General features: G+C 36.3%; 5 protein-coding genes across 8 annotated transcripts; 1 reads left to right on the top strand and 4 right to left on the bottom strand.

Moving 5' to 3' along the window:
• The first annotated feature begins 1542 nt into the window (after positions 1-1542).
• On the top strand, positions 1543-4591 carry LOC104107162 (hypersensitive-induced reaction 1 protein). 3 transcript variants are annotated; one of them, XM_033658913.2, is made up of 6 exons: positions 1543-2078; positions 2817-3008; positions 3175-3295; positions 3434-3525; positions 3610-3706; positions 4044-4591. In XM_033658913.2, the coding sequence occupies exons 2-6, from the start codon at positions 2820-2822 to the stop codon at positions 4394-4396; spliced, it is 852 nt and encodes a 283-aa protein (XP_033514804.1). In that variant the 5' UTR covers positions 1543-2078; positions 2817-2819; the 3' UTR covers positions 4397-4591. The 3 variants fall into 3 exon arrangements, with proteins under 3 accessions (XP_033514804.1, XP_009614190.1, XP_009614191.1); XM_009615895.4 differs by lacking the exon at positions 1543-2078 and adding an exon at positions 2396-2533; XM_009615896.4 differs by lacking the exon at positions 1543-2078 and adding an exon at positions 2470-2701.
• Positions 4592-5872: 1281 nt separating this feature from the next.
• On the bottom strand, positions 5873-7940 carry LOC104107161 (mitochondrial outer membrane protein porin of 36 kDa-like). The gene is made up of 6 exons (XM_018774484.3): positions 7816-7940; positions 7224-7280; positions 6951-7037; positions 6783-6856; positions 6482-6690; positions 5873-6327 (listed from the first exon to the last, which is right to left on the bottom strand). Exons 2-6 carry the CDS (start codon positions 7270-7272, stop codon positions 6021-6023), a joined length of 726 nt encoding a protein of 241 aa, XP_018630000.2. The 5' UTR covers positions 7273-7280; positions 7816-7940; the 3' UTR covers positions 5873-6020.
• Positions 7941-9945: 2005 nt separating this feature from the next.
• Positions 9946-10347, bottom strand: LOC104107166 (protein PXR1). Its single transcript, XM_009615899.1, has one exon. It carries the CDS (start codon positions 10345-10347, stop codon positions 9946-9948), a length of 402 nt encoding a protein of 133 aa, XP_009614194.1.
• A 1005-nt stretch (positions 10348-11352) lies between these two features.
• LOC104107160 (protein QUIRKY) lies at positions 11353-15175 on the bottom strand. The gene has a single exon (XM_009615892.4). It carries the CDS (start codon positions 14898-14900, stop codon positions 11757-11759), a length of 3144 nt encoding a protein of 1047 aa, XP_009614187.1. The 5' UTR covers positions 14901-15175; the 3' UTR covers positions 11353-11756.
• Positions 15176-20232: 5057 nt separating this feature from the next.
• LOC104107159 (inactive protein RESTRICTED TEV MOVEMENT 2-like) lies at positions 20233-21451 on the bottom strand. 2 transcript variants are annotated; one of them, XM_009615890.4, is made up of 2 exons: positions 21179-21451; positions 20233-20915 (listed from the first exon to the last, which is right to left on the bottom strand). In XM_009615890.4, the coding sequence occupies exons 1-2, from the start codon at positions 21309-21311 to the stop codon at positions 20395-20397; spliced, it is 654 nt and encodes a 217-aa protein (XP_009614185.1). In that variant the 5' UTR covers positions 21312-21451; the 3' UTR covers positions 20233-20394. The 2 variants fall into 2 exon arrangements, with proteins under 2 accessions (XP_009614185.1, XP_009614186.1); XM_009615891.4 differs by having other exon boundaries at positions 20233-20912; positions 21179-21436.
• Between the last annotated feature and the right edge of the window lie 197 nt (positions 21452-21648).

Raw genomic sequence — 21648 nt, 5'->3', positions numbered from 1 at the left:
CATCGTTTCAGTAAACCTACTCTCCGAAAAATGAGGGGACTATCTATGACAGGTAAAATCGAGGGTAATGCCTACCCCCATTTCCTGATGAGAAAGCAGAGGGAGAGCACGGATGCACGAGACTCTTCGTATCGAGATTCAGGAAGGGTGAACGATGTGCCCATCATCGGGTATGGTAAAGCGATACTCCCCGGGCCAAGAATGAGTTCTAAGACCTCGGAAGACACGGTGAATGGTTAATCATGATGGATAGAGGGTCGTGATACTTGCACTTAACTAGATATCACGGCGCGGATCTCGGTCGATATCGATTATGAATTAGTAATTACTGGGAAAGAAAGATTTTTATCTTTTTTAGACTTATACTAAGGTTGAAACTCTCCTACTATATAAAAGAGAGTTTTTCTTTTGAAACATACACTGTAACGCGCAAATCAAAGCAATATAAGTTTATTTTTTTGTCTTTTAGCTATTGTTAAAATTTTTGCTCATTTGTTATGTTCTTTATTCACGGCTGGGCTTGAACCGAGGGTCCAACCGAGGACGAGGTCATTGGTCAGTCTAAGCTCAGGCTTGGCCATAATACTGCGATTGGTTTGAACGTTTATTTCATCTCTAATTCATTTATTTGATATTCTTAATTGTTCGTGTTGAATTAAACCATATATTCTTAAAATCGCGTACAAATTGAATTGTTACCCAATTTCGAGGTAAACACAGTTAACTATAAATGGTAATAGTTTATATACTCGATGCATATCTTGCAATTATTCATTTGGTGCAAACATCGTGTATGTGAAGTTCTTTTTTCTGTTTTTATGCAAAAATTAGCACAATTAAACCTAAACAAAAAGAAAAAGACAAAAAATGCGTCCCACATGATCAAGGAAAAGATTAGTGAATAATTTGATCAAATGATGGTACAAATAACTTGATCAAATCACCGTTAATTTCATTTTCCTATAATTAATTATAACAACATTCTAAAAAGTTAGCGTATGATTTAGAATTAGGTCACTATTGACCAGCAAAATCAATAAATACTACTCCCTTCGGTCCACTTTAATTGATGTTTTAACTGTTTTCACACATATTAAAAATTTTATCTTTTAGCATTAATTAACAATAAAATTAACCTTATTAACCTTAATTTATTTATTGAAAATACAATAAAATTTCTAGGCTCTTTACTTCAAAAAAGAAGTTAATTTATTTTTAATATCTGAAAAAAATCAAATATTGTGGATCACATTAAAAAGACAAAAAATTAATTAAAGTGTACTGGAGTATAGTACTACTAATGTGGAAAGGATAACTTGGGGGCTTCAATAAATAAATTATGATAACTACTCATTAATCAATAGGTTCACTAAAATTATCCGTTGCAATTGCGTGGAATATATGGTGAAGGTTACGAAGAATTTCATACTCATCATATAATTAGCAAAACAATTAATATCTTGATTCTGTCTACACATAAAGTGATTTTCCATTTTATAGGAAAAATCTTTAAAGATGTCCAATAGGCACCATCCACCCTGTGAAAACGGTTGAAGTCTTCGTCTGCATCTAAAGTCAATGCCTTTTTTGCACCAATGAATTTCCCATTAATATCCAGACGACTAGACCTATAGAATAGTTGTATTTGATGAACACTTTATTATTTTATATAATTGTCTTTATCCGGTCAGAACCATATCCATTTGACGTGCTACAAAATATTTCCTCTGATAAGGGAAAGGAAAGGGTAACCCAACCAAAAAAAGGTTTTCTAAAAATAATGGACACTATGGATTCATATTGCATATACCTAATTGGAAGCCTAAAAGGATTATTAGTGTAGTTTCTTTAAAATGATAATGAGAGTGATACTTCTGGAAAATATCATATTGCATATACCTCATTATTATTTTTTCAGGGCTCTCTCGTTATAACTTATCTAAAAAAATTCAATTTCCACGCTGTTTCTTTTCTGGCCTAGTTGGGATCTTCGTCTTCGCATATATAAAGAGGGCAAGGCCCCAAATTGAGTTTGTAATTCGTATCATTCTGCAGTTGTTGGTTTTGCATCATAAGTCGTAAGTCTCTTCCCCTCTTTCCCTTCCGCCGCATGAAACATCATAGAAGGAAATACATTTTTTTATTTTATGCGTTGTAGATGATGTAGTTTCGCTGGTCCATTTACCTTTTTTTTTTCCAGCTTGTGACTCTCTTTACTTTCTTGAATTGTAATCTGTAAGTTTCTCTGTTTGAAAGATGGTTTTGATGAGGTTTAGTAGGTCGGAAAGTTACTTTTCTTGTGAATTGACAGGAAACTGCAACGTCACCATCAATTGGTGGGACATGGCTTTCGTTACTGCTCGCATATCAATGATAAAAATTAAAATTTGGGTGTTTTTAAAATCACGATTCTTGAATTTTGTTTTGGGTTTATCAAGAGTTTATCAGGTTTTCTTGTTCTTACTTCTCAAAAACAAAACATTCCTCCCTAAGTCCCTGTCTTCCACATACTATACCTACCCGGAAAAAAAAGGTTGCTCCCAATTGATCTGTTGTCTTAGTAAAGGCAAAACCAGGGAAAAACTGAATTATAGTCTCTAAATTATTGCTCATTTTGACAAATTTCCGGAAGCGTTGTATGGACTTTTCTAGTAGAATCTGAAAAATCCCTAAATTACTGGTTAATGTAACAAAGACACAAGTATCATTTGCTCCAATATATTTTGATATTCCTTTGGGCAAGTTTAGCGGGTTAATATGTGGACATGTTGTGGATTAAATACTCTTAATATCTGTTGTTTATGCTGTCTTTGCAGAATATGGGCAATTTGTTCTGCTGTGTTCAAGTTGATCAATCCACAGTTGCAATTAAGGAGCAATTTGGCAAGTATCAGGATGTGCTTGAGCCAGGTTGCCACTGTGTGCCTTGGTTCCTTGGAAGCCAGTTGGCTGGTCATCTCTCCCTCAGAGTGCAGCAACTAGATGTGCGCTGTGAAACCAAGACAAAGGTTTAATTTTTTCCTGTCTCTGATTTGCTTTGGCTTGAAATAACTAAGTTAGCATCCTACTCTAATATCAAAGTTACTACGATTTACTTGTTGCATGGAAGCAGTAGACGTAAGTTTGTTGAAATTTATGAGTTATAGCTGATGCATTCATTGCAATAATATTCAGGACAATGTATTTGTCAATGTTGTCGCATCAATTCAGTATCGTGCCCTGGCGGACAAAGCAAATGATGCTTTCTACAAACTAAGTAACACTAAGGGTCAAATTCAGGCATATGTTTTTGACGGTCAGTAACTAAACTTTCACTAGATCTGATGATTTATTTCCTGAATTGAATTTGTTAGTCTATGACCATCTAACTTGATATTGATACGATTTAATAAGATGCGAGAGATTTTGACTTCTCTGTGCTTTATCTCGTCAGTCATTAGAGCAAGTGTTCCAAAACTCAATCTGGATGATGTATTTGAGCAAAAAAATGAAATTGCTAAGGCTGTTGAGGAGGAACTTGAGAAAGTAAGTGAATTCTTGATGATTTTTCATTGATATTGATCTGGATCATTACTTGGATCATATAAATGCTTTCTTTCTCTTTTACAGGCTATGTCAGCTTATGGATATGAAATTGTTCAGACACTTATAGTTGATATAGTACCAGATGAGCATGTGAAGAGGGCTATGAATGAAATCAACGCTGGTATAAATAAATTCTTTACTCTGATTAAGCCTACCTTACACGCTTACTGTTTCTCAGCCGCTCTAATAGAGAGGAATATATATTCCAGTTGAGGGATTTTCCATGTACCATTATAGCGATATTGTTGTGGATAAAAATATTTAAATATGGATCAAAACATTGCGGTTTTACGAATTGTATTACATCTATGTCTTCCAAGCTTTTGTTCTGGTTAATATTTTGGTGTGTAGACAGAGATGGCAATTCGAGAATTTTAGTTTTTCCAAATTCAAAATTTTGATACTCTTGTTCAGTCTTCCTTATTATTTTCATGTCCTAACTATCTTCAACTCTACAGCTGCTCGGTTGAGGGTGGCTGCTAATGAGAAGGCAGAAGCTGAGAAGATTTTGCAAATTAAGAGGGCTGAAGGGGAGGCCGAGTCTAAGTATCTCGCAGGCTTAGGTATTGCTCGACAACGTCAAGCAATTGTGGATGGTCTGAGAGACAGTGTGCTAGGATTTTCAGTCAATGTGCCAGGAACTAGTGCAAAGGATGTTATGGACATGGTCCTCGTAACCCAGTACTTTGACACAATGAAAGAAATTGGCGCTTCCAGCAAATCATCTGCTGTCTTCATCCCCCACGGGCCTGGTGCTGTAAGAGATGTGGCACAGCAGATCCGTGATGGACTTCTTCAGGCTTCTGTTTAGCTTAAATACTTATTGCTCATGAATGTTAATGGATTTCACATCAAGCAAGCTTTTGTCATGTTTAGTCTTTTCTTTCTTAAATATGGAAATATGTGGTGACATTGACTTTGTTAGAGATTGGTGAATTCCAATACCATCTATGTTTATAATCGGATTGTGAGGTTTTGAATATTTACAGAAGAAATGTTTAAATAAGTTCCAACTTGTTCTACAGCATCACATACTTTTGCGGCTACCATGATCTGATACTCTTTGGCCGAAGTAACTCATTTTCTATCTGCGCTGCTGGGACAATTTTGGTTTCCCAAATTCTGTCTTTCATATCATGGCTCCTGAACACTCATCTGTAAGAGCCCCATGCAATATTTACATGGCGTTACTTGGTATTTATACTTTACATAGACTCACTTTAATAGGTATTTTGCTTTGCAATCAGGCATTTTGGTTGAAATAACACGTGTGATGTACAAAGTTGAGATATTGGGGAGGACTGACATTAGATGAACGCTCGAACGTTAGCATTATATGTGAAATTGACCGATGGGAAAATTTCTGTCTTTTGTTCCTCTTCAGTGTATCGCTGGCGCTGCTATTAGAGTGTGCTATAATATTGGCTCTTAATGAAGCATCCTTGTGAATTTGACGTCTTAGGTTTATTACTTATCCTTCTTGACATTGGTATACTTTGAATAATGTGAGAGGAGATAAAGTTCCTCTCAAAATAGTAGGAACGGCTCGAAAAGTTAAGCTTATCTCTAATGCATGTTGTTACTTCTACAATGGAAGTAATTCTTTTGAAAAGTAGAGACACGGATAAATAGCACACCAAAAAGAGAAAAGTTCCTAACATGTGGCCTTCAAATTCAAGTAATGTAGTGTCTTTTTTCTTCCTTCAAAACATCTGGCAGTTTGTTTCTATCATATAACCCATAAGCTACATTGTGGGAGAGCTGTAAAGATTTCTGATGTTCCTCTAAGGTTTTCTTCCTCTTTAACTATGTAAAGTTAGTCTCGTAGTCTTAGGCATTGCCCAATGAAGCCCAAAATAATTACACGCACACACACCAAATCTCAGAGGCTGTAGAACAATGAAAAAAAAGAGATAAGTCCGGGTTTCTGTCAGGTTTGACACATGTTTCATCTAAAGCGATCCATCCAAAACAAGCAACTTTTAGGAGGGATTCTAGTTCTCGAGGAGAGAAACCTTGGCATGTAGTATTACCATTAGCAACTAGTTTCCAGTACACCTTTTATAGCGTCAACCATTTTCATGCTTAAGAGTTTATAGTCTTCAAACATGCAGTTGATAACAAGTACAGAGTGATTCTAGAATGTGGGACTTTGTTTGCATTAATAGGTCATATATAGGAAATCCTCGAAGATAATATGCCCCTGAGACAGACTGTTGTTGTCTTTGCTGTGACCAGGGGCGAAGCTATGTTGGCCCAAGGGTGGTCAACTAAACACCATTCGCCTAAAAATTATACTACGTATAAGCTAAAATATTAGTACTTGTTATTGATTAAAAAATAGACTTTGAACGCCCTTGCATAGCCCACTGGCAAAGGGTGTTCAAAATTTGAACACCCTTATTGAATTTCCTGGCTTCGCCACTGGTTGTAACTCAGACCTTAAGGGAGAGCGAAACCCCCAGTGTAGCAGTGCTCATGGCATCCATGACATTCATCTCTGCTCCAATTGTCAGACAGAATCTTGAAAGAAGATCGTGTTGAAAAAGAGTAGCCAAACTGCCATCACTTGCAGCTCGAGCTTTAATCAGCATAAAAGGAAACGGGGAATGCTGGGCTCCCAGGGTAAGAGTCGTTTGTTTGCTGGAGAATTGATGCATTAGCTCCGCTGCAATTCCTGTGTGTGTTAAGGGTTGAATTTGACGGTAAGCATGAGCTCTCAAGGTGTCAGCTTTATCGCTCCTGCATTTTAACTGCATCAGAACATTGAGCATTCTTGCAACAGAAATGCTAGTACTAAATCTATATTGAAAATTCACCCTACATTATTTAACAAAATGGGAATTCAAACTTTGAAAAGAAAAAGGGAAATTAATTCCTGTTGGAGAAGATTTACAAGGTGAGTGAAGCGGTGAGAATGTCAGTATTGAAGCTCAAACCAGCATCGCATTTGGCCAGTGTATCAGTTTCTGCATCAATTGAGATATCTGCTCCAGTGTTGAAAAAACCATTTCCAATGACACCAGAAAAACTTATCAGGGGGCTTTTTGTCAAACTGATGCCTGCTGTATACCCAAAATAATCACGCAAGTACTGCAATTCCACCTGTTAATACATATATAGGCATAAGAAAGGTAAAGTATACGTTTGATACAGAATTAGAATTGTAATGTCAAAGAAAGGAAAGAAATTCTCACCTTATTAGACCTCTGATATGGTAAATAGAACTTGAGAAGTGTCCTTATTTCCTGTCCAGGTACACTGGCTCTAACTACAGTAACCGAGAATGCATAGATCGCAAAATGATCATACAGTAACTTTGAGAAAGCAGAATACAAGGAAATTGAAGAAATAACAATAGATACCTCCACCGCTGAGGTTTAAGCTCCAATCTAACCAATTGAAGTGATAGCAAATTGGCGGCTGCATGTTATAATCTCCATATAGAAGATCTGATATAAACAAATAACATTATCAAATCCTCAATAAAATATACAAAGGTACAGATTCCATTAATTTAACTCACCAACACATGCCTATATATACAGAGAGGAAACACAACTATATTCTAATTAAACGATTTCCAGCAGTCAAGCGTGACAAAATCAAAAGTGGGAGAAATAAATGATAGCAAGTACCTGTTGCATCTTTGCCAATATCAGAATAGATCCCTGGCTGCTTGCTCATTTTTTCCCCTGGCCCAAAAATTGAGATCCTGAACTGTTAATTGATCCTTCCTTTTTAAAATTATATTTGAATTTGATATCTGCAAGCAAGGTAATAACAAGACAAAAACGAAGCTTCCTTTTGAATCGAGATTTCATGTTGAGGAAGCTTCCCAAGGAATGGTGCTACAACAGAGAAGATTTATGAAACAAATTTCACATACATGACCTTTCATGGTGACGAGGAGGTACAAATATTGAGCTTTTCGTTACAAAAAATGCAAAAATTCTTCAAACAATGTGCAATTTAACTTCCATAATAACCTCTAGAAACATTTAAGACTTTTGCTTAATCTCTTGCTTTGGCACTTCTCTGAATTCACATTATTAGATTTCCTGCATATTACTGCAGATCAATGAACGTTTAATTTATGGCAGTAAAGACTGAACAGTAAGCACCTAGAATAACTTCCTTCAGAAGAACTGATGGAATCACATACAACAGAACGTACAGGATCATAATATGTAAATTGAATATAATAATTAGATATAAATCGATTCATACCACTTGAAGCTAGAAGATACCCACAAAAATCAAGTCTGAGTAGGTCAGTACGGTTTCTAAGAGCTGCTGTTTTTTGTTGGAGTGATCCGATATATAGAAATTTGTTTCTTGCTTTCCAAGACAAGTTAACTACGGAGTAATATTTTTTTTCAATCAAGTAACAACTTACTAAAGTCCTTATTTGATTCAACATAAATTATTCTTTCCATAATAAATTAGTAGTTTTTCCATTACAAAATCGTAATAACACTTCTTATTAAATTTCGAATTCAACATTAAACACATATTTAACTCGCCATGCTAATATTACGTAGACCAATTCATCAATTACTTTAAATTATTGAATATTTATTTAATTGATTTATAAAAACATTTAGACTTCCGCTTAACTTATTTCATGTACCAGATACAAAATCCACCTGCAGAGTTTACATAATGAAAATTTATAAATTTTTTAAGGGGTATCATCAATCTTTAAACTGAGATATATATTCTAACAATACAATATTATGTCACATAATATACATCATCCAATTTATTAGGTATGGTGATCCATAATGAACCTCACCATTAATAAATCAAAAATAATTATGAATATACATTGTTCATAATAATCATATCTAGATTAAGATTATAAGTATATTCAGCTAGTATAACAACACTTATCTCTATTTAGTCTTGTCTAATACATTTATAATGTACTAACACAAGAAGTTGGAATTAAATTGTTTCTAAAATGAAGATAAATTATATTTAATCTTGTTACTACAATCACACGTTAGATTTTGAACTTAAAACTTATTCCTTAAAAAATTGATGATTTAATCTTTTCGTGTATAATCTAAATTCTATGCACCAAATTATCTAGTAATATATAAGTAAAGGGATACACAAACAAACAAATGATCCATTTAAGGCAAATCTTTATTAAAGTGAATAACAGTTGTTCCATGAATATATATAGAGACATCTAAAGTTGTCACGATTTTTTAGACACCTCAAATAGACCTTGTTCCGATTGAACACATGTAGTAGGTTCAGAATGTACCGGTTAGATACATCTTATTGATATGGTTGATAGCGTGAGTTACACCTGTAGGATGCTCGTGCATTGTCCTCTACTGGTGTCCTAGGAGTATTTTCGACGCATAAATATATGTTCATACAAATGTTTATCTCTTAATTATTCTATTTTCACTTAGGAAAACCTACTTATTGTGTTTTTTTTTTTTGGCGCACTACAACCCAAAACATCAAGCCAAAGAACATTTTACATGGTGCAACTCAGGCTATCAATCAAATCAGCGAGATGTGTTTGATTGATACACTTTGGTCCTGTTACATGTGTTCAATTCGAACAAGGCCTACTTAAGATGTCTAAATAAAAAATCATGACTACTTTAAGTATTTTCATATGTTTTCAGCCTTTCCAAATACTATACTAGTATAACTATAGGCATAGTTAATAAACTCTGTTCCCTTTTTGCAAACTGATACTTTGTCAGATGACTAAAACTTAATCATCAATCGCAATGAGGACTTGGCCGGTTTATACTTGGAACAATTCAAAAATAGAGCTGCAAGTTGCAAAATTCCGTAACCTATCGGAGATCAGGATCTTTGTACTTTTGTAATCTGGAGAACTTTATCAAATTCAGCTTTTGATAGTGTCAACTCAACCAGAAGCTGTTAATCTTCATCTATCTATTCAGATATCGGAGGTATGCAGCACTTTAACAATGAAGCAAAAATGTAAGATAAGTCAATAATGGGCATGTAGTAGAATCTACAGTTGCAGTTTCTGCTTTGATGTGATTAAATAGTTAAATTGATTTACAATTCCACCTTCCTAACCAACATAAAATCAATGTGTCTATTCGTCTAACATCTAAGACAAGTACTTTTCTGTATTTTCCGATCATTTGTTCATTGCCTGATCCTCTTTACCCGCTAATTAAAGTCACACCCTAACAATGAGAAGCAGTATTGTAATCTTGATAACTGAAAAAATGTTGCAGAAATTAACTTTAGTTTTCTGCTTTAGGGAGGGTACTATAGACACTATATGGTCTTTACTTCAGCTCATTCCAATCCCTGTCATAGAATATTACTGTACGTAACTGAGAAACATCACTTGACTTTTTTCTTTTTTTTCATCAAGTGGCTCGATAGTGGATCGAATGGAAGGCGAGCAGCACTTGCATTCGCTGCAATTTGCCCAGCTTCATTAAGCAACTTGAGAATTACCTCCCTCTTGTCTTCTAGATCCTGCATCTTGGCATCAATTTTCTCCACCTTAAGCTTGAGTTTTTCTAAGTCCTTATTATCATCGGGATTCTTTTCTTTTTTATCCTTCTTGTTCTTCTTCGTCTTATCTTTTCCATCCTTTTCCTTGGTTTTTTCATCCTTGTCTTTCTTCTTTTTATCTTTATCTTCCTTCTCATTTTTATCTTCTTTCTCCTTCTCAGTAATTTCCTTATTTTCAGTTTTGGTTGCACCGTCATGTTTTCCTTTATCTTCTGTCTCTTGCATTGGTTACCTTTCTAGTTTAATTTACCATTCAGAGTGCTGAAACAGAATATAAACCAGAGAAACGGACAAGGTCATGGTATATATTTGATGAAGATGCTGATTGTGCTAAACATTTCTGGAAATGTAGTTAACGGATTTAAGGCTAATTCAAAGTATCAAAGGGAAGAGATGATGATAACTAATTCCAATCTTTGGATTTTTTATTTAAGTGTTCAACTATGGTCAGTTTGTGTTGAAAATAAATAGGATACCAAGATTTGAGAGGCTCCATCCATGCCCCTATTTCTCTGCCATGGACACAAAAGAATTACAGCATATTGAACGGTATAGGCATTTTCAGAATTGTGCTGATTATATAACCACAAATCACGCTACATTTAATCCTAGCGCCCTCTTAGATTCTAGACACAACAATGTAGGCCATAAATTTGAATCCTGGATAATTAATAGTTTAAGTAATTAATTATCTTAGGCTCATGATAATTTCAGAGTCAAATTCAAAGTTGATTTTTGATTGACTAAAAGATAATAAAGCGAACGACTTCTATTGGATAAATACAAAAATCTTTTTGGTTTCAGCTTTCAAAGGATATCACCAGACTTTCTAAATTCTTTTTTCAACTTAAAACCGTTAGAGAAAAGTTTTTCAGTTTTCTTTTTTACTTTTCTTATCACAATTTTATTAGTTTTGCGACAACTAAAAGAAATTCCGATTCTTTCACCTGCTTTTAAAACAAACGCCACTTAAAATTAGTGCAGACTGATTTAACCGTATCAAGTAGCCTTGACTACTGTGGAATGCCACCTAATTCTACTGATCTAAAGATCCAACTATTTGTATTTGATCAATATCTCCTTTTTTTATACTTTTATTTCAGTAATGACATACAGTTATGTACGTGTGTGTGTGCCTATCATATATGTGCGTGTATCTGACATAAATCAACTAAAAAAAATTGAGTCATAGAACGCTTGTCAAAGTAGGAACAGAATTGGGTCTAAAGCTTGCAATGCTGTAAAAGAAAGATATCATTGTCTTTCAGTTTTATATTTGTCAAATAGAAATCAATGTCAATACTTTTCACGACAAAATTACAGCCAAAAAATAATTTGTCATTTCAAAAATCTCCGCCCTTTAATCTCGCACTCCATTAGTCTAAGCCCCATGGCTCCTTTCATCTCCACTCCCCTCCTTTTCCTTATTCCAACAGTTACTCAATCCTTCCCCACTTCCCCTTTACTCTTACTTTTCACTTCTACCGATGTTTGTAATGAAAAACCCCACCTTTTCAAGCATTGTGAAAAAGGAGATTTTCACACACTAGCTCTCTTTTTTTTCACCACAATTTCTGGCGCCAAAAAATATTGTTGACTAATTTTTATTTAATCAGCAAAGTGTAGTTTCTGTACTACATCAAACGGTCAGATAAACTTGGAAGTCTCCTAAAGAAATTCAAAGTAGCAGGTGGCATTGGGTCCCTAAACATGGGATGACGCAGGAAGTAGAATCCAAGGGCCACTGCTACCATTTTTGGTGGCACTGCATATAGCACTATTGTTATAATTAGGCACACGATTATGAACAATTTCGTTGCCCTTGGGTCCCTCCAACTTACTAAGGCTTGGACCCTTTCTCCTTGGGTTGCAAAATCACCCAATACTGTTTGTACCCTTGCTGCCAATATTCTCAATCTGTCATATCGCATCCGAATTATTTCGGGTGGTCTAGAACTTGGTAATGTGTCAAATTCCTCGTCCAATTCATCCGGGTCTACTGTTTCTGATTGGGAGATTCGGGTATCCATACCCGCGGGTATTTTAGGCCTGAACCGATAATACCATACACCAATCAAGAAGACGTATAGAAACCCAGTAGGAACAATCAAATCTGGATACCAAACAAGTACCAAGTATAGAACATGGACAAGTATCGTTGTTACTGAATTTCTCCACCTCCTAATGTCATCCAACCATTTTGCTAACCCAACAGCCCAGGCTAAGACGGCTACTATTCGAAACCAATTAGCCTTACTCTTCCTCATGCTCCATGTATGAGAATCTGCATCCAACATGTATCGAACCACCTCTGGTCCCAAAGGTGGCTCGGATCGAGCTAACCATGCTGCAACCATTTTGATAGCTGCCCCTCTCAATGCCTCTTGTTGAGCCACCCCGAGTGGGCGTAGATAATGCATCTTTGGTAACACTGGCTGCCCATAAATAGCACATGTTTCTGGTAACAATGATGGGCAAACAAATCGAATTGCAACTTCAATTTCACCCATTTTCTTCAACCCGGATCGCAACAGAACTAATAAAGGATAGGAATTTGTGTACACTTTGTTATTCTCCAATGTAGAGACTCGTATACGTACTTTTCCTATACGATAATCAGGCTTGTCATCACCAGCATCAGCAAACATACGCCAATTATCAAATACGCCAATTGTAAGAACTGTACAAGGATCGTATACTTGCCATGTGTACTGCTCGTTCCAACGCGGGTCAAATGTATCGGTTATGGTCCGAGTCCGCACCCATTTCTTCCCGTATTTGGCAACACAGTAAGCATCTGTGGATCCTTTTCCCGGACCCTTCGATTTCAATGGTAACAACCCGCGAGCTCCAAGAATTCCCAGCTCCAAAATACCAACTGCCGGTTTCCATAGCTGTTTAGCAGTGGGCCTGAAATCACTACACACGTGCGCTGCTTCATCAAGCACGTGATATCCTCCTTCTAAGCACATCCTCAAGTTTACCCTTCCACAGTAGGACCCACCTGGCCCACCTTCCAATCCGAACCATTTGCCTGCCACGAGTCGCTCATCGACCCGCTGCTCGATCGAGCTCACAGGAATTATTATGTGCCCGAGGAGCACTGGATCCTTTGTCGTACGATCTTCCGCTAGCAAGATGAGGCTATCTTCAAGTGGCTCACCGGCGACGAAGATTAAGTCTTCGTTCCAGTGGAACGCCGAACTATGATGATTCATAGACCCTCGTCGAGTTCGCACCGATTGAAACCCTAGCTGAGCTTTGATTCTTACCTCCGGCGCCGTTAACGGCGGTAAATTTGGGGCAATATGAAGGTCCTGAGCTTCAATCACTGTGACTCTTAGGTACCAGAGCTTGGGAGATTGATAGACTTTTGAGCGCGTGTGTGCCACGTAGGGTGCGTCTGAGCTCCACGATTCAGGAAACGCGTCATCTGCTTGAGTTCCAATCCAAACAGAGAGCTGAATATCGCCGGAAACTTTGTGCTGGTCATCGCCGCCACCTTCGAGATTATACCACTGCGGAGCAAGAGGACTGTCCGGCGGATCTCGTACTGGCACATCGGTGAGGTCGAAACAAACTCCGCCGAGGAAATTTTCAGACGCGCTATCCCAAACTGAAATTTCAAGTGTTGAATTAGCCGTCTCTTGTTTGTTGTAGCCTAGGGCGAAGACCTGTTGCCACTCTGGATACGACAACGGCTCGCCGGGCCGGATAATGCCCGGTTTAGACCTGACAAAATGGCTTGAAGTACGAATCTTCACGAATGGGCTTTCACTCGGCGCAAGTCCTCTAGCTTTCACAATTCTAACGAATAGGTATTGCATTGGCTCAACGAGATCGAACGCCGAGATTTTTTCCGAATCACCGCCGACTTTCCCGGAGATTACCCTAGGCGAGTAGTCTCCGTTTGGCCGTCTCAAAACTCTCATTCTTTCTCCAGCTCTTGCCGCCTGCATCCGCTTCACTTCCGGTGGTGGGTACTGATCAGGTGGTGGAACACTCGTCATCATTGGTGGACCCTCCTCATGATGCCTGTGACTGTGACTACACTGTTGTTGCTGCTGTTCCGGCGGCATATTCATCGGCGAAGGAGATTCCTCGATCGTGACAATAGGCGGGGATTGTTCCTGTGCTTCCATGGCAAACTCCGTCGGCATAGGGACTTCAAGCATCCTCTGACGGGGATCTTCCATGACAACGAAAACAGGAGTTTTCCTCACTTCTTCCTGCGGCGGTGGTGGCGCCTGCTGCTGCTGCTGTTGCTCTGGTTGCGGCGGTGGAGGCTGTTCCTCAGCTTCTTGCACCATTTCATCATAGTAATAAATCTTCAAACCCAGTTCACCTCTAATCCAACTAAAAACACTCTTTTTCTCCAAAGGGAAGTATATCAATCCCTCTTCACCCCTCCTCGCAAACTGGCTCCCATAAATTTTTACTCTCCCTAAAAAATGATTCTTCCTTGCATTCCCATTACTCAGCTTCTTGTCGTTGAATACCTCAATGTCTAGCTCCTCAAACTCCATCGTTCTAGGATCGGATATGATGAATTCCAGAGCCTCGTGCCATTCCGGGTTAAGATTTCTACACACAGTTGAAGTCCGCTTCTTCTGGCCGTCAAAATCCACGACAACATATGGACTGGAGCTGCCTTGTCCATCCTTTGGTAATAAATTACGTGCGTCAAGAATTTCTACTACAAGTTTACGGACTAGTTGCGGTGGTTTTGGTGGCGGTTCTTGCTGTTGGGGTTGCTGTTCCGGCGGCCCTGATGACATGGTTATGGGTTCATAGTGTGAAGGTGGCCGCGAGAGTGAAAGAGTTGGAAGAGATTATTGTTATGTTTGTTTTTTGTGCTGCTTTGTCTGTTATTTGCCCTTTACTTTTTTTGTTTTAACTCAGTTTTTTCAGTTTTTTGGTTTTTTTCTGTTTGTGGGATAGTAAAATGGTAATTTTGAGGAATGTTTAAGGAGGTGTGTGTAATTGGATGCTGATGCGATCTCGATAGGTGAGAGAGATGGAGAGGGGGATTATATTCCAATCTCTCTCGCGAAGTTTCCTTTCTTTCTTTTCTTTTCATTTTTCTTTGCTTTTCGGTTTCCCTCCTTTCTGGTTCTTAATTAATTAATCCTACATTTATTCTGTTTTTGAAATGAGGGAACTTCCCACTATTCTACATTTATTCAATGATTATATAGTTTAGATATCAAACAAATAAAGTATGGAGTATTAATTTATTCGACTGAACTACAGATTAAAAAAAAGTTATTCGACTGAACTAATTAAGTTTAATTTTAAAAATTGAGTTTAGCTTTATGCTTTGTGGAGAGCTAAGGGAGGCAGACATGGAGTTTGTATCAAGTTATCCTCTATTATTTTCTTATCATATACTTTATTTGGGAGTATAAATAATATAATTGAACCTAATTATGGTGAAATTCGAACTTTTAAAATGTAATACTATGGTTCAAATTATGACTTCTTGACTACTAACAAGTCCTTTAGATTTCAGTACATTTTCTTATCCATTTGTAGTTGAAATGTTAACTATTTTAGCCTTTAGACTGCTTAAGATTGATATAATAGCGCTAGAGCTCCTTAATAGAATCTAGGGAAAATGGTCAAATATACCTCTCTATTTTCATATATTGTCTACATTTAACCTCCATTATACTATCGGATCAAATTTACCCCTACAATCAGCAAACTTTAACAATACCCCTTGATCTGTTAAGTAATCCAAAATCTCCCAAATTTATTTTATTTAAATCACTTGTTGTTCTTCTTGGTCCACTATTTTTGAAATAATTGGCATTTACCCGCTTTCTGGATTAGAAAAAAAATATTAAATAATGCAACTGAATAAACAAAGTATAGTAAATTGAAAAATCTAGATTAGGTAGCTTTTCTAAATTCTAAAAGTATTTACACCGCCCCAATTTTAATGAATTCGTTTCACCAAATGTATGGAGGCTTTGCAAGTAATAGTGATTGAAGTTGAAGTTCTTCGAAGACTTTACATTGTCTAATTCAACTTTGCTTTAATTAAATGCCTACACATTGTGTATTTTTAAGTTAGTCGATCAAACTCTATACTAACCAGGCAATGACAAAATATATTTGATATACATTTAAATACAGGATGATCAGCTGCATATAGTACATAATAAATAGACCCAATAAATTCTACGGTGTGTATATATTAAAAAATAAATAAAATTTTAATCTAATTTTATTTATTACAAAAAGAGAAATGGGTGCATTGATAATTTTAAAAAATAATATAAATAATTTGTATAATCTAGTAACTTTAGCATTCATATCAATGGTAATTTTTAAAAATAATGGACCAAGAAGAACAATAAGTGATTTAAATAAAAGGAATTTGAGAGATTTTGGATTACTTAACAGATCGAGGGTATTTTTAAAAGTTTGTTGATTGTATGAGTAAATTTATGGGTGTTTAACGGGCGGGATGGGACGGGCTGTACACAAAAAAAAATCAGCCCGTCCATTTAACGTTCCGGACTGTTAGCGGGCTGTACTTTTTTCGGGTTTTTTTGTCCGTCCGGGTTCGGGCTTAGCGGGCTTGACCGGGCTGTGCAATTTTTTTTATTTTTTTAAAGTAAATTTTGTTTTTATTATTCAATGTTTATTAATACTTAAGTGTTTGCAAACTTTTAAGGCTTAGAATTAAATTTTTTAGTTTAAAATTTTAAATTTTAAATTTGAATTTTATAATTTTAAAATTGAAATTTGAAAGTAAGTGGCTAGAAAAAATTATTTAATAAAACTTCAAATTAAGTTGCAAGTTCTTTTTTGATTTTGTTATTTTTGAACTTGCAAATTAAAAGTTTACAACAATTATAAAAAATAAAAAAAATAATACATCACATGCTTTGCATCATTTTTGTAAGTTCATCCATGTCAACATGAGGTTCTTGGTTTCTGACATTGGTTGAATCAGAACAATAAACCATTATATCTCCAATTTTCCTAGTCCTCCGCTTCATCTACCTCGTCACGCCCTTGATTTCACTGTTCTGATCTTATCCAATCTCCGAAGCACACTAGAATTTTTAAAGCGTTGTTGCCCAATGAATGACGGGTATCTCCTAGTTGCTGTCTTGCTTGGCTAAATGCGCTATCTGATGCGACTGTTGAAATCGGCTCATTTAGCACGTCTCGAGCCATGGCCGAAAGAACAGGAAATTGATTTGAGTTGCTCCTCCACTAATCCAGTGGTAGAAATTCCTTTGTGCGGGGCTCTGCTGACTTTTGCAAGTAGAATTGTAGTTCATCAATATTCCTGCTACTGGTTTGTTGATGCTCCCCTAGTGTAGACCAAATCAAATAATCTTCAACACCATCATTATCATCCAAAGCACTGGTCCCAGATGTTGAAACTGAACTTGAAGGAATATTTGCATTTACAGCAGAAGAAGCATCAACAATGTTAGCATAATAATTATATAATGTTTCTAAATGTTTGTGTAGATCAGAAATACAAGTGTCAATATCAGGAGTTTCAGTTGGTCCAATATCCATATAAGAATATAAAGAGAGAGAATTAGAGTAGTAAGATGGTGAATTGTGAGTAGTAAGAATATAATAAGTAATTGAGAATTTAAGAACAATAATCAATAATATCAAGAGAGAATTGAGAGAGAATTAGAGTAGTAAGAGAGTGAATTGTAAGGAAAAATGAAGAAGAAGGGGGGTTATTTATAGTTTTTAAAAGGTTAAAATTATAATTTATTAAATTTTAGGGGTGTGGGGACTATTTTCTTAAGGGGTAGGCCGAAATGGCCATTTTTGCAAAAAAGGGCCGTTGCAAATTTGACCGTTGGCAGCGGTCCAGAAAAAAAATAAAAAATAAAAAATAAATTATAACGGATACCGGGTTGAACCGGGCTGTAGCCCGTTAAAAATTCGTTAACGGGTTAACGGGCTTAGCGAGTTCCGGTGCACCGATATCAAAAAACTGTTCGTTTGAAACCCGCTCCCCACCTAGCCCGCCCCCCACACTACAGTACCGGGCTGACACAAGCTGAACTGGGTTGTAAACGGGTCAGCCCGGCCCGATTAATATGTATAAGTAAATTTGATATGATAGTATAACGGTAACGGTAAGGGTTGTAACGGATACCGGGTTGAACCGGGCTGTAGCCCGTTAAAAATCCGTTAACGGGTTAACGGGCTTAGCGGGTTCCGGTGCACCGATATCAAAAAACTGTTCGTTTGAAACTCGCTCACCGCCCAGCCCGCCCCTACACTACAGTACCGGGCTGACACAGGCTGAATTGGGTTGTAAACGGGTCAGCCCGGCCCGATTAATATGTATAAGTAAATTTGATATGATAGTATAACGGTAAGGGTAAATTTGGGCTGATAGTATAACGAAGGTTAAATATAGACAATATATGAAAATATATGAGTATATTTGGCCATTTTCCCTAGAATCTATAGAACTTGTGTATAAAGTGATCGTTACTTCAATTTTTACGTCATGGATAAGCCAGCATCCTTAGCGTAACTATCTATATGACGTTGAAACAAATCTCAGTTTAAGAACATTGATGGATCATGACATGTATGTGATTAAAAGAAAAAGTGGTACTTAGTGATGGTACAATCAGATGAGCGTCATTTGAAATATTTTTATATACAAGTCATCTGACATTAAAGGAAAAAGGATACGAGTAAGGTCGTTCCATATCTCTGCAATATCTTCTTGTTACTGTCAGTAGTGTTTGTTGTTGCTCTTTTGTCATTATACACAAAGGTTACAGAAAAGAAAGAAGTCGATTTAGACGCAATTAACTCATTAGCCACCAAATAGTTTAAGTTACTCCTATTATTCTCTTTATATATTCCACTTTTCAAGTTCACTTTAGAGCATATATTCTTTAATAGTGGTAGCTTAGGTACGTTCTAAAATGTTCCTACGCCCCTCTTCGTTTCTCAAAATGTTAGTGTGGAAAGCTTGACTATGACTAAACCGATGAGTGATGCAATAGGAAGAAAATGCTTGCTTTGGAGCATAATTCCACTGCCCAACAGTGCCCCTTCCCTTTTGTCAAAAGCACCTCGAACCAATTTGAAACAAAGGTAAGTAAAAAGAATCCTTTTTTTCTCTCTTCTGGGGCCCCTTTATCTTCACCGCATATTGTCAAAACCATAGCTGTCAAATAGATTGTGTCCATTCTCAATTATGCCCGTCAGATTACATGCCCATATTGTCAAATTCTTGTGGAAAGTTTTTTTTTTTCGCGTACTAGTTTTACAGGCACATAGCAATGAGCCCTATTTACAGGCACATTATACGGTACAATGCTACATGTTGTCTACTTTATTGCTGGTAAAGTTTAATTTTGAATTGCACCAATTGTGCTCTGAAGCTTCGAATTACAGTCCACTTTATGACTAATGTTTCCACTATATATGTAGTATATTAACAATTTTATACCTATAATAACTGGGTTTAGCTCGATAAAATTTGAGAAATTTGCCCTGATTGTACTAGTGCTCTTCAATTTTGTCTCCTGAAATATAAAATAGTAACATGCTTATGGGGATTACAACTATAATATTTTTTTACCTATATCTAAAATGGGGATTTGGTCTCCTTAGTGCTTTGTGGATTCTTCAAAATGTTGGACTTTGGTGGGGGTGGTGCAACTCTTTATATAGTCTTGAACAATTCAAAGCCATGAACTAATTTTTTTGGTGAGTTAGGCCAAATGTTTATTTTCTTATCAACAACCCACTTTAGGCACACAAAAAGAAGAAGCTTCCTCTCAAGGAATAAGGATAAAGTACCGTGTAAACACAGTGTTTTGCCTTTTGTGTATTGGTGGATAGATTACATGAGGAATCAGGTCCCTTTAAGATAAAATGAACTTTGAACTGATGCTTATTCTGCTGTGGATCTTTCTCTTGTTACAATCAGAATCAAATGAGTCCCTAGCTAGCTCCTCAATTGACTTGGATACTTCTTACTTTCGTAAAGTCCACTACATTTACTGGTGGTAGTATTTGATTGGTATTGTCAAACTGTAATTGTTTGAAAGCATTTTGCAAAACTAACTGATACTATCTGCACAAATATTAAAACATAAACAGATCATATATCAACAATTATCTGATGTATTTTGTCACTGGGGTCTTGAATACAACTTACTTTGTTGGTTCACTTGATGTTTATTGCACGTTGAATATGTTGAGTACAGAATTCTTTATCACATAACATTATTTTGGTAGAGATACTAGTCAATCAATTTTACTTGACTGATATTTATGAGAAACTAAAACACCTATAGAGAATGCTATCAAAGCTGTTATAATAATCGTTTTGTTCTTTCTCATCGTTTCTTTTGCTGCTGCTACCAATAGATTATTTTCGTGCCAATTCTTTGCCATTTTTGCATCATGAAATTCTTCTTCTTCGCTTGCTTCGCTCTTTTCCTCTTTGCCATTTTCACTTTGTTTTTTATCATCACTAATTGAACTTTCTTCTTCCTCTGGTTTCTTCTGTTGATTCTCTACATGAGAATTGCTATCAGTTGCTACTTGGTCGTCTTCTTTGTTTTCTGATAATTCCTTTGGGATTATGACATATAGAATCCCATCTTCAAGCCTTGCGCTTGTATCTTCAGATTTTGACTTTTCAGGTGCTTTAGTTGATATCTTAAAGCGAATATATTTATATTCACTTTCCTTCCTTTCTCCACTTACCGTTATATTGCCAAATATATCAACTTGAAGCTTCACCTCCTCTCTTTTGAATCCTTCTAACAAATTAGAAGAACAAGAAAAATATATTTAACATCATTATGATAAATAACATAGTACAGTATCTCATTTGGTTTTTGATTGGTACATGTTATTAAATGACTCGGATCGTGATAATAGTATTAGAGCTGTAGTCTTTCTGTTTGATGATTGAATGAATAATATATGCAAACATGTTACTCTGACTATAAAATCCAAATAATAACTTGAAAAAACAGAGATTTTGAAATGCAAAAATGAGGAGACAATGAACAATGAATACCAGGGAGATCAATAAGTAGATAATGGTTGTCGGTATCCTCTATCCAACCAGAGGAAGGTTCAAGATCTTCATATATTGAATTGGTTGAACTTGTCCAATTAGCCCCTCCTCTGTAATCCCCAAGATGTGACATCGATTAGACTTGGTTGATGAATTTAAAGTACTAATAATTTTACCCTTTTTCCAGATAAGTGAAGCCGTTAATTGGTGAGTTCTTTTGCAATGAAGTTCATATATTTATAATTTCCACAAACAAGAAAGTCCACGAGAACAATAGCCTGAATATAATGCACTATATTGTTTAGTTTATTATGATCATACTTAGATAGCTTTTCTTGCAAGGCAAGATCTTGCAATTTTTATTCTGTTCTTTCACCCTGGGACTCTGTTACGGCAAATCCCTTATTTCGTTGTTGAGAAAGGTAACACTTTTATTCGATGCTTTACTTCAATCCAAATGGTCAAAAAAG

This window comes from Nicotiana tomentosiformis, chromosome 3 (assembly GCF_000390325.3).
Source record: "Nicotiana tomentosiformis chromosome 3, ASM39032v3, whole genome shotgun sequence".
Classification (NCBI taxonomy): domain Eukaryota; kingdom Viridiplantae; phylum Streptophyta; class Magnoliopsida; order Solanales; family Solanaceae; genus Nicotiana; species Nicotiana tomentosiformis.
This window is presented reverse-complemented; position numbering and strand designations above follow the sequence as displayed.